The sequence below is a fragment of the Gadus chalcogrammus genome, chromosome 3, assembly GCF_026213295.1.
Source record: "Gadus chalcogrammus isolate NIFS_2021 chromosome 3, NIFS_Gcha_1.0, whole genome shotgun sequence".
In the NCBI taxonomy this organism is placed as follows: domain Eukaryota; kingdom Metazoa; phylum Chordata; class Actinopteri; order Gadiformes; family Gadidae; genus Gadus; species Gadus chalcogrammus.
In genome coordinates, this window is record NC_079414.1 from 24283127 (window position 1) to 24295591 (window position 12465).

Sequence of the window (12465 nt, forward strand, 5' to 3'; positions counted from 1 at the left end):
GATAAAGAAGCCGCTGACGCTCGGCCTGAGATCGAGGTCAGTCCCCGCTCTGTGCCTGTCCGGCCTCGTCTCTTCTCTTGCCTTGGAAATCTCTGCTTTACCCACAATGCCGCAGTCCACCCTACTCCTGCTCCGATCAATAATAAACGCAGTATACGATCCAACCGGCTGTGTGTCTTTGTTTTTTAATCAGATGGGACATATTTTGAATCTCTTATGGGGTCATGGTCTGATATGTTTTGCGTCATCTGATCGGTTATACTGATCGGCCTTTATAGAGAGCACCGATCAAACAATTTCAAATTAATATCTGCCGATTACGATCGGCGGCTGATCGATGGGAGCATCCCTGATGGTTTTAATCATTAATAATTGAATTATTAATCAGAGAAGGGTTGGGTGTTGATAATGTATACTTCATGTACACTTGGTGTGAAAGCAGATAATACAACTGTGTTGATTAGTTGCGATAACAAATACTGATTTCTTGTTTAGCTCAACACAACCACATTGATGGGAAGAGATGATGGTTGGATGACGGCACGCGTTGATTTGTTTTAAATAAATGATGCTTTCGCAAATAAATACAGAAAAATCCCAAAAGACATTTAAAGGAAACCTTTATTGAGTGGTTTTCTACTCTAACACATCATCAGCCACGTCTCCAGCCTCCCTCGTCAGCCTCAGAACGCCAGGCTGGACCGCCCGGGGCCTCCTCCACCGTGTTGTCAAGGAGCGGCTGCGGTTGCCACGGCAGCACGGGGGCGTCGCTAGGGGGCGGGGCCTCCATGTCCGCGGCGCGCACCATCATGACCACGGACTTGATGGAGTACCACCAGCCGTGCCAGGTGTACCACACCACCCCGTCCTCCGCCATGGCCTCGTACGGACCCTTGTAGTAGTGGCCGTTCAGGTTCCCCGCCTCGCACCTGCACGCCGGAGGACCAGCGAGAGCTGGGGTTAGGTAGTGCTAGGTGGGGTTAGGTAGTGCTAGGTGGGGTTAGGTAGTGCTAGGTGGGGTTAGATAGTGGTAGGTGGGGTTAGATAGTGGTAGGTGGGGTTAGGTAGTGCTAGGTGGGGTTAGATAGTGGTAGGTGGGGTTAGGTAGTGCTAGGTTGGGTTAGATAGTGGTAGGTGGGGTTAGATAGTGCTAGGTGGGGTTAGGTAGTGCTAGGTGGGGTTAGATAGTGGTAGGTGGGGTTAGGTAGTGCTAGGTGGGGTTAGATAGTGGTAGGTGGGGTTAGATAGTGCTAGGTGGGGTTAGATAGTGGTAGGTGGGGATGGATAGTGGTAGGTGGGGTTAGGTAGTGCTAGGTGGGGTTAGGTAGTGCTAGGTTGGGTTAGATAGTGGTAGGTGGGGTTAGATAGTGGTAGGTGGGGTTAGGTAGTGCTAGGTGGGGTTAGGTAGTGCTAGGTTGGGTTAGATAGTGGTAGGTGGGGTTAGATAGTGCTAACTCTGAGCACCTTTAAAACAAGACTTTCTGCTAAATCTTAAATACATTGCACTTTCTAAAAAGCTTTTTTAACTTTGCCTGTATTTTCTATTTTAATACTAAAATGCCTTTTTAACTTTCAGTGTCTTTCACAGTGGTAGGTTGGGTTAGATAGTGGTAGGTAGGGTTAGATAGTGTTGGATAACCATTAAGTAAAGAAGCTAACGTCACGACGTCGTGACAGTATCGACATGACGAGGTCTCTTCCCACCTGCTGCTCCACCACCCCGACTTGTCGAGTCTGATGCACTCGGCCTGGTCGTCGTGGTCGTCGTCTCCCAGCCCGTTCAGTCTGGGGGGGGGGGGGGGCCCGGGCCGGTCCACGGTGCGGAACTTCACCCCTGCTGAGCCTGGCCCCCACTGGCTAGACCCGCCCAGGGCGTCCCCCGCATCCCCCGCAATGTACTCCCCCAGGTGTAGTTGGTACTGGTCCTAGTGGGGGGGAGTAGTGTTACTACCAGCTGGTACTGGTCCCAGTGGGGGGAGTAGTGTTACTACCAGCTGGTACTGGTCCCAGTGGGGGGAGTAGTGTTACTACCAGCTGGTACTGGTCCCTACTAGCTGGTTGGGGGTTACTATAAATATCATAATCAGTATTACTACAAGTTGGTAGTACTGACTGGAGGAGGTTCTACCTTCTCCTCGTCCACCTTGAAGTTCTTGTACTCGGCAAACCGCTGGTTCCCCTCAAAGTCCTCCATGTTGATCCTTAGCTCGTAGTCGCCTGGAAACGCCCTCTCATCTCGTTACATGTATTTTCATCACGTGACGTCATATTACATTAGCCTACGCTACACAACATGGGATTACATTATGTTACATTATGCTATGCTACGTTACACTAGGTTACATTACAATACTCTACACTACATTACATTATGCGATACTGTATTCCATTTCATTCCAGTACACTATGTTACGTTTCATTTTATTGGAAGTTTATTGGAAAAATACACAAAATAAGGAATCCAACTGCTTTTAAATGTTACAACGTGCACACTCTCACACACACACTCACCTTGTGAGGTGATGTAGTGCAGGGGGTCGTTCCCGAGCCAAAACTCTCCTTTAGGTGAGAACTGATCTCCAAACCCATTCTTATACTCCACCCAGGCCCTGCACACACACGCATGTGTACACACACACACACACACACACACACACACACACACGTTACGTATACGATGGACGGACAGGACCGTGTACATTGTGTATACCGTGTACTGTCTGCAGTGTGTTGTACCTGTCGAAGCTCTCCTGTCCGTCCGTCCGTCTCTGGAACACGGTCCAGCCGCCCCCGTTGTTCATGTCACAGAACACGCTGAAGGCTGTCGGAGCGCCGCTGGGACGCACCTGGTAGAGGCCACTGGCCACGTTCCCCCCCGCAAACACCTCCGAGCAGTCTGACACACACACACACACACACACACACACACAAACAGACACACACGCGCACAAACACACGCATGCGCACGCGCACACGCACACACAGACACACACACGCGCAGACACACACACACACACACACACACACACACACACAGACACACGCACGCACACACACACGCACACACACACACACACACACACGCACACACAGACACGCACGCGCACGCGCACGCACACGCACACGCACACACACACACACACACACACACACACACACACACACACACAGACACACACACACACACACACACACAGTAGATGGAGAGGCAGAGCGGGTTGGCTGGTAACCGGAGGGTTGCTAGTTCCCCGACACCTCGAGAGTGTCGAGGTGTCCCTGAGCGAGACACATAAACCTAACTGCTCCCGAAGAGCTGGCCGTCGCCTCGCATGGTCGACTCCGCCGTCGGTGTGTGAATGTGTGCATGAATGGGTGAGCGTCAGGCAATATTGTGAAGGGCTTTGGATAAAAGCGCCATATAAATGCCGGTCCCTTTACATGTGCACACATAGGCACAGGCATGTCGATGGACGCCCCCCCCCCCCACCTCGGTACTGGTTCTCCGGGCCCAGGTGGAGGTTGGGGATGTTCTCCAGCTGCCGGGCCTGGCTGGCGTGGAGCTGTTCGATGTAGAGCTGCTGCTCCTGCACCTCCGCCTCCAGCTGGACCACCCGCTGCTCGCAGGGGCCCAACGGGGCCTACTCACACACACACACATCACACACACGCACAAACACACACACACACACACACACCATGTGCATGCATATTTTATAGACCAATAAATATTAACAAAATCGTATAGACACGTGAATAATAACATAATAATGGGATGAATCCTTGAATAATTATGTTATAATCATATAGACCTTTGAATAATAATGTTATAATATTATAAACCCTCTATTAATAATACAATAATCTTAAAGATCCTTGAGTATATACATTGGTAAACACTTTGTTCTACAAAGTGAACACTGCAGTATTTTGGGTTACTATATTCATCTTTAGAAAGCACTGTGCTACAATACGAAAACAAACTGTTGTGGTAATGATCAATGTCTTCTTGAAATAATATAATAATAGATAATACTTAACTAAAAACATTAATACATGCATGAAAAAGTGTATGAATACATTTAGAAAAGGGGTTCTTACCGGCCGACCAAGAGCCAGCTGTAACAGACAGGCCAAATATCTCAGCAGAACTCCTACAGATTTTCCCATCGTGGCGTCTCTGTGATACTGTTTGTAACTGTAAGTAGTTACTGTAGTTACTCTGCGTGAGACTGCTCGTTGTGGTTTATATTCTGACCCACCGTCAGCCGGTCCCACGCCACGCATTCCTTCTGGCTCCCATTTCTCTTCCCCAATAACAGAGGCGCCCTCTACTGGTGGAAATAATATGTTCGTGGCTGCTCCAATTAAATCGACGCAATTTAGTCAAAGCTACGACCTTCTGGGACAAGCACACCAAAATATGACGGTAGAGAAACAGCTTTTAAACTTTGTCTCTGCAGTGCAAAATATGCCAGAAACTACGTTTAAGGACGAATACTTCACTGTGAAATAGATTTTCATGGTGAAATTGAGGAATTAGCAAATAAAATATTTGATCGCACGCGCACCATGCGGCTGCTAATGCTAGACGTGCTAAAATGAGGGCTAATTAAAATCGATGGCTAGCTTAGAGTATTTTATTGAACATTGCAATAGTTGTTTTTATGAATTATTCAGTGCTTATTGTGAGTTTTTTTCAATGTATCAACTGAAGCTTTCGTCGTCGAATGTTTATTTAGCTTCTAGCTACAATTAGCAAGGTCACTAATGACTACAGTTCTGCAGTTCACCATTGGGGGAGACAAACTCCGGGCTTTCTCTTAGCCTTTTTACAAATTGCTAACCGGTTGTTGTTGTTTTTACCATAGTCATGAAAAAAAACATAAGGGGTAACACTGTGGTTTTTTATTGGTCGTCATGAAAAAAAACCTAAGGGGTAACACTGATGTTTTTATTGGTCTTCATGAAAAAAAACATAAGGGGTAACACTGTCGTTTTTTATTGGTCGTCATGAAAAAAAACATAAGGGGTAACACTGTTGTTTTTATTGGTCGTCATGAAAAAAACCATAAGGGGTAACACTGTTGTTTTTTATTGGTCGTCATGAAAAAAACCATAAGGGGTAACACTGTTGTTTTCTTATTGGTCGTCATGAAAAAAAACATAAGCTGTTGTTTTTTATTGGTCGTCATGAAAAAAAACATAAGGGGTAACACTGTTGTTTTTTATTGGTCGTCATGAAAAAAAACATAAGGGGTAACACTGTTGTTTTACCTTGGTCGTCATGAAAAAAAACATAAGGGGTAACACTGATGTTTTTTATTGGTCGTCATGAAAAAAAACATAAGGGGTAACACTGTGGTTTTTTATTGGTCGTCATGAAAAAAAAACTAAGGGGTAACACTGATGTTTTTATTGGTCTTCATGAAAAAAAAACATAAGGGGTAACACTGTCGTTTTTTATTGGTCGTCATGAAAAAAAACATAAGGGGTAACACTGTTGTTTTTATTGGTCGTCATGAAAAAAACCAAAAAATAAGGGGTAACACTGTTGTCTTTGTCAAATAAAACATAAGGGGTAACACTGTCGTTTTTTATTGGTCGTCATGAAAAAAAACATAAGGAAAATAATAGAAATACACACATACATTTTAATGTCATGTATATCCTCTTTATTGATGATTGATTATTGTGTAATGTCATCGCCTCAGTGGTGCAGTGGAGTGCACTCTGCCTAACCCCCTGGAGACCGGGGTTCAAGTCCGGTTGATGTCTTCTGTTGGAAGACTCTTATATCTATTTCATGTGAATTATAAAGTCAAGTATAACCTTCGTGATGCCGATGTCCGGTGTCTTGTTGCTGCATTGTTAAGGTCGGAGGTTAACACTTTAAACAGCTCATTTTTGGATCCCCGCAAAATCATAGACAGGGGTGGCACTGTCGTTTTTTTTTGGTCAACATGGAAAAAACATGAGGGGTAACTGTCGTTTTTTATCGGCTGTCATGAAATAAACATAAGGGTCTATATTTATCAAATAAAACATAGGGGGTAACACTGTTGTTTTACTTTGGTCGTCATGAAAAAAAACATAAGGGGTAACACTGTTGTTTTTTATTGGTCGTCATGAAAAAAACCATAAGGGGTAACACTGTTGTTTTTTATTGGTCGTCATGAAAAAAACCAGAAGGGGTAACACTGTTGTCTTTGTCAAATAAAACATAAGGAGTAACACTGTTGTTTTTATTGGTCGTCATGAATTTATTTAGGATTCATAAAGGGCTTTCTTATCTTATCTACTGTATATACAGTGCATACAGTGCCGCTGCTAGCTATTTTGGGGCCCTAAGCATAACTCCTTTATGCCCCCCCCCCCCCCGAAAAAAAGAATTGGTTTCTGACAGTTTAACATTTTATTAAAACGCAAAAGTTAAATCTACTTTGTAAACACAGTTCACAGAACAGCCAAAACATACATACAGTACACACAAGTATTGGAATGTCCAAAATCTTTTAAATTAAATAGTTATCCATATATACAGAAGTAGAAGTATACAAGTAAGAATTTTTATTTTTTTATTATTATTATTATTTCTTTTTTTGGGGGGCCCCCTCAAGACTTGAGGCCCTACGCGCAGCGCGTAGTGCGCGTTATGGGAGCGGCGGCACTGACCATAGACATCTTATATGATAGACGGAGCATCGAATGCTACCGCCTACTGGCGCTGACGAGACGTGGGGCCGCCATCTTGGAGTGGTCATCCGCTCCACTCAGTGTAATCCGTTTGGCTGGAGCAATGAACGGTCAGCGCATTTAAATAGGGCTGCAACAACGAATCGATAAAAATCGATTTCTAAATGCGTTGGCAACGAATTTGGTCGTCGTTTCGTTGTGTCGCGCGATCGATAAGTTACTCGTAGGCGCAGCACTGTTTACAGCCAGCCGCCGACAGGTTGGTTCATGGTTCATGCACGCCCACAGCGAGCTTTAGTGTGAGCGACTACAGCTTGTATTTTGGTCGTATCTTAACACTGGACTGTAGGCCTACATAGAAGTGTTGTACCTTCACTGTCTTTGGGTTAAAAAAACTCCTTCAACTCAGTATCCGTCTAGTCCAACCGAAAACTGTCAGCTGCTGCTGCTGCAGACGTGGTGCAGACGGGCTCGGAGTCGGCACCGCGTGCATCAACAGTCATTCAAAGCAGCGGTAGTAATCACATAACCGGACGGTGTAGAAAGTCCCGTCAGTTAAAAATAGTAATGCAGTTTTTAAATCCATGTTAAAATTGGCAGGATATAGAGCTAGTTAGCTTAAAAAAATAAACTGACCAATGGTCACAAACAATGTAAAATGTGATGTGTTCAGGTCAGCTCAGTAATATGATTGATGCGTTCAAATGCAACAGAAAAAAATAAATAATAATTGAGATTTTTGTGAAAACTTGTTTTCCCAGTAATATAAAATAGATAGTAAAGATAGAATTATGACCTGTTTAAGGTCCTATCTTGAACTATCATCATCTTATCAGCAATTAAAGCAATATTACAAGTTCTATTTCAAGGAGTCTCGAAAATGGTATCAATAGGTTTGACCGGTTAACCATGGACATCCCTTACATACATATAAAAGTATATCATACATTGTATGTTTTTATTGTGTTATCCCAGTTATGTTTTTTTAATTGTTTTATTATTTAATATTACTTTTAATAGTTCTGGGACGTTGGAGCAATAACCTGGTGTTTTTACACTTCAGTCTGCACTGTGAATTTGAAGTAATGTTCAGTTTTTGAATAAAGATGCGGCAATTAAAAATGTTTATTTTTTTTATAGATTCATCGAAAAAATAATCGACAGATTAATCGACTATTCAAATAATCGTTAGTTGCAGCCCTATATTTAATTAATCATACCTCACTGAATACCACTGATTTTCATGTGTTTTTTTGTCATACGTGTAGCTATGATAAAGGCCACATGGTTTGGCGTGTTTTATTATTCAATACCAATTATACCAATAGTACGGTTATGTTAAATCTTACTTGTGAAAAGTAATCCCCCGATTCCTATTGTGGATGGTCCGCCGATTTGAGCAGGACCACAGCCCGGCATCCTGTTTCTGCTGCTGTTGCTGCTCCCGGTTGACCACTCCAAGATGGCGGCCGTATTTCTCACGTCCCAGCAGCCGATGCTCCGTCTATGCCATAAGATGTCTATGGGTTTTTACCGATATTAGCGAGATGCTAACGAGCCTCGGTCTGTTCGTTAAATGCTGTTCTACCCAGTATATGCCCAGTATCGAAAGAAAAAGGTGCGACTCCGGTGGGACTCGAACCCACAACCTTTGAATCACATCTCAGTGTTTGACTAGAAGTCCAATGCGCTATCCATTGCGCCACGGAGCCACCTGTTGAGGATACACGGCCGCAGGGTATATAACCCAACAGCTCTGGGAATTTCGGTTGATGATTTTCGATCTTACCAGAGCATAAAACCAACTCATAGCCGTTTATAAAGTTGTATCATTTATACGGTTTATTTATATCCAAAGTAGCACAGGAAACACAGGGAACACACCAAAACACGACAAGGAACAGACAGACCATGACAGTAATTATGGATACAATAATTATATATGATAAACCACACTATCTTCATTTTGATTATATTCAAGTATGCTAAATTCAAATTTGTATTCATGATTGTAATGTCCTCATGTAATGACATACATTTCTTTTTTACAGCAAGAGGAGTGAGACAGAGAGAGAGACAGAGAGAGAGAGACCGAGACAGAGACCGAGAGAGAGAGAGAGAGAGAGAGAGAGAGAGAGAGAGAGAGAGAGAGAGAGAGAGAGAGAGAGAGAGAGAGAGAGAGAGAGAGAGAGAGAGGGGGGCTGTGTGCATAAAATAAAAACACTTACACGATGTGTCGGGGTCAACTTCTGCGGCAGCCTGCATGAGCTCGCTGTCAGTTGGTTCCGTTTTTACTGTTACTGCAGATGATGCCTCAATGGATCCAGCGCGTGGCAGGGCAGGAATAGCTAAAAAAGAATTGGATCAATATGGTGTACATTAAAAATATGAAAACATGTAAAACTCAGTATAACACAAACAATTTATTGTATTGTTGCATACTTACATGGCTGAAACCTTGGTGTTGTAAACAGCCATCCTTCTTCCTAAATTTAGGATCCATTTTGTATTCTGAAAGTGGAGGAAATATCAATAATAAAGTAAGAAATCTCCCATTACAGAGACACAGTCTACAATCAACATGAATCTTCTCAGTTCATAAAAGTGTTATACCTATGACATAATCCATTACTGTATAAAGTTATATAGCCTACCACTTAATATCTTAAGAACAAAGAAAGAAAATACAACAAATACTTGAACACATTACTTAAGGCAGCTGTGAATATTATATTAATAACGGTTATATTCAGTCATGATCACCTCGTAATGTTGCTTTAATATTCTGCTCTCTGTATATTTGTCACTATGGGTTAGTTAGGGTGACCACCTCGTTATGGCCCTGTTGCAGGACAGCAGACTAGTATTAGGCTCTGTGAATAGTGATTTTATATTACATGCCTATTTTGCAGTAGAGTTGGATGTTAACCTGCTTTAAATCGCGATGGACTTTATGAAATGATAATTTTAACGGCACTGGACCTATTCAATCCAATACATATAATGAATGAATTTAATATAATAGGCTAATGTGTTTTAAGAATAGTAAACGAGAGAAACAGATCAATATTACGAATAAAGACTAGGCAGCTCTCCATAGGCCGTGTAACATATATAAGCTGTGTATCATATAATATAAGCTATGTAACATATATAAGCTGTAACATATATAGGCCATGTAACGGAAATATAAACTGCGTCATTACTGACGGAAGAGGCAGTGAATGAAGTATTGATTACACAGCGATTTTTTTTGATACAATTAGATACTTAACAAACCGTATTGTAATGACCACGGAAGAGGCATTGAATGAAGTACTGATTACACAGCGATTTATTAGATACCTAACAAGTTACTGCTTATTCACTGTACTAGTTGTTGCTTGGTAGTAACGGGCCTTCTGACTTGTGTTTACTGCGCAGCTATGTTTACTGGTCTTGCGTGTTCCAACGGTAACGGATTTTTTTGAAATGATAAAACTAATACAACTAACGTTACCTATTCAATCAAATGCATTACTGAACATACACATAACCTTATACGTATAATTCATACACGTTACAATGATGAACGACGACCTATCGTCGAAGCAGACTTTTGGCATTTGACGGATATGTTAACTATTGGATATTATCCAATTTATTTGTATTGAAAATAGCTAGAAAGGACTGGCTTACCTCGGAAATGTTCATAAGAAGTGAAGTGAAGTGAAGTGAAGTAATCAAACGAAAGGTGTGAAGATTTTCGTAAATTTCTAATGTCACTCGCAAATCAAAATACTGAAGTGAAGTAATTCTTGGTAGCAATACGAGCGCTGATCGGCGCTCGAAAGGCCACGCGATATACGATCGCTGATTGGCCAATTCTTGGTAGATGATACGAGCGCTGATTGGCCAATTCTTGGTAGATTCGACCTCGACCCACAGGCGACGGGGAGCGCCAGTTGATGGTACCGGGCCGCAGGATATATATCCCAACAGCTCTGGGTACGAACACGCCGGCATCCAAGTCGATATTCTTCGTAAGGCTTCTGCGAGCAGAGTCCGAGACGAATCATGAATGTGAAATTTCGGTTGATGATTTTCGATCTTACCAGAGCATAAAACCAACTCATAGCCGTTTATAAAGTTGTATCATTTATACGGTTTATTTATATTCAAGCGTTCCGTTTTACCTTTAAGTTTCCGCTGCTTAGCGTAATCAAATTAACGTTGACTTCATATCTTGTTTTCTGCATTTAAAGTAACCCAAAAAAAGGCATGCTTGTCGGTCTCTGGAACCACGCTGGCGGTGTTGAGCAGGAGGGTAGGGCTGCTGTTGGCGTCATAACATGCTTTGTTTTGTACCGATCCGACGCGATCTAACATTATTAAACCATTAAGGCGACACCGTCTAAACGGTTATGGGAAATACGAAGGATATCAAATAGCTTTTAAAGTGGATTATGGAAGTAATCGCTGACCTAGCAATATCCATTTTTCAAAAAGAATGTTGTATTCTGAGCCCTTCAGAGCCCGGATAGCTCAGTCGGTAGAGCATCAGACTTTTAATCTGAGGGTCCAGGGTTCAAGTCCCTGTTCGGGCGGTAGTTCTTTTTCGTCCTTGCCATATTATTAAAGTTCCGCCATGAGCAGGTAGACTATATATCGTATAATTTGACCTCAATTAAATGAGTGGTCTACCGTTACTCAAATCTGTAATAAAACAACAAAATCCACAACAACCTCCAGATGGGCCGGTTCAGGACCATCTGGGAGGACGTGTTTGTGGAGGGAAGGATGAGAAGGAAGCCGATGCTATCCTGGAGAAGCCTCAAATGCCCCCTCTGTGAGGAGCTAGTGAAGATCAGGAGCTAGTGACGATGAGTAGCTAGTGAATATGAGGTGGTGGTCCCTCCTCCACCCCTTGGAGGAGGGCCTTGGCCAGGCCTTTGGGTCGGTAGCCATCAGGCGCCAAGGCACCAAGGCTTGACCTTACAAGAGAACTCTAAGACCGGAACCGTGTTGCTACGTTGGACCGTGAACTACTGCATCCTGCTTGGATATGAATTCATATCAGTAAGTATAATGTACATTTATATCCATTGATGCATAGAGATTGATATAGTATTTACCTCACTGTACATACATATTTGATGTACTGTTTATAAGGCCACTCATTCACTGGTTCAGAGATCCGATGCTGATATCTAGGAAAATCTGCAGGGCCTTGAAGAGTTGATCCCAGCTAGCGCGGGCCATTTGAGGAAAACAGCCAGAGAAGGGACGATTTTGAAAGTATCCAATAATAACAAACGGACCCCTCCTCTAAGGCCTCCCTCCAAAGCCACTCCCTGAAAACACGGGACTAGCTTGCTAGCTTTGGCAACAGGTCTGCCTAGCCTTGGAAGACAGGTCAGTCGCGAGGTGTGCAGGGCAGAGTGCGGCGCGCAGTTAGCTGGCTAGCTAGGTAGAAGGACAGGAAGGGCGACCAATTTCATCCTTCGGAATGATGACGGGCCTGCAACAGCCACAGTTACAGGATTTACTTCTTATTTGTTGTTGCATTTTGATTTATTGATTACTGACAATTTAATGACAATTTCACCCAAAATGACAAACATTGCTTCGGAAATAAATGGCCTACCCTAGTTTCAAAAGACTACAGTAACTGTGGTGAACAAATGTTTCTATATATTGACTTTGTCCCGGCACTCACTTGTTTTGCTTGTGCGTGTGGTTTTAGGGACCGGGGTCGTGACCCTGTGTGTGTGTCCCTTTGATGAAGCAAGT

General features: G+C 43.1%; 2 protein-coding genes, 1 long non-coding RNA gene and 2 other non-coding genes across 6 annotated transcripts in view; 2 read left to right on the forward strand and 3 right to left on the reverse strand.

Annotated features, from left to right (window-relative positions):
- LOC130380122 (microtubule-associated tumor suppressor candidate 2 homolog) overlaps positions 1–536 on the forward strand; it is a 38814-nt gene extending 38278 nt beyond the window's left edge. The window contains exon 18 of the mRNA XM_056587305.1: positions 1–536. This exon is cut by the window's left edge and continues 1423 nt beyond it. The gene's annotated coding sequence lies outside the window, so the exon portion shown is untranslated.
- A 67-nt stretch (positions 537–603) lies between these two features.
- Positions 604–5099, reverse strand: LOC130379819 (fibrinogen-like protein 1). Its single transcript, XM_056586877.1, has 7 exons — positions 4099–5099; positions 3488–3638; positions 2737–2896; positions 2512–2609; positions 2129–2217; positions 1705–1925; positions 604–929 (listed from the first exon to the last, which is right to left on the reverse strand). Exons 1-7 carry the CDS (start codon positions 4282–4284, stop codon positions 653–655), a joined length of 1182 nt encoding a protein of 393 aa, XP_056442852.1. The 5' UTR covers positions 4285–5099; the 3' UTR covers positions 604–652.
- Positions 5100–5472: 373 nt separating this feature from the next.
- LOC130379821 (uncharacterized) lies at positions 5473–11518 on the reverse strand. 2 transcript variants are annotated; one of them, XR_008895160.1, is made up of 4 exons: positions 10372–11518; positions 9140–9204; positions 8922–9041; positions 5473–8197 (listed from the first exon to the last, which is right to left on the reverse strand). It is a non-coding gene; the product is annotated as an uncharacterized LOC130379821 (long non-coding RNA). The 2 variants fall into 2 exon arrangements; XR_008895159.1 differs by having other exon boundaries at positions 9140–11518.
- trnar-ucu (transfer RNA arginine (anticodon UCU)) lies at positions 8315–8405 on the reverse strand. The gene is given in 2 exon segments: positions 8315–8350; positions 8369–8405. It is a non-coding gene; the product is annotated as a tRNA-Arg (tRNA).
- Positions 11207–11279, forward strand: trnak-uuu (transfer RNA lysine (anticodon UUU)). Its single transcript has one exon. It is a non-coding gene; the product is annotated as a tRNA-Lys (tRNA).
- Positions 11519–12465: the final 947 nt, after the last annotated feature.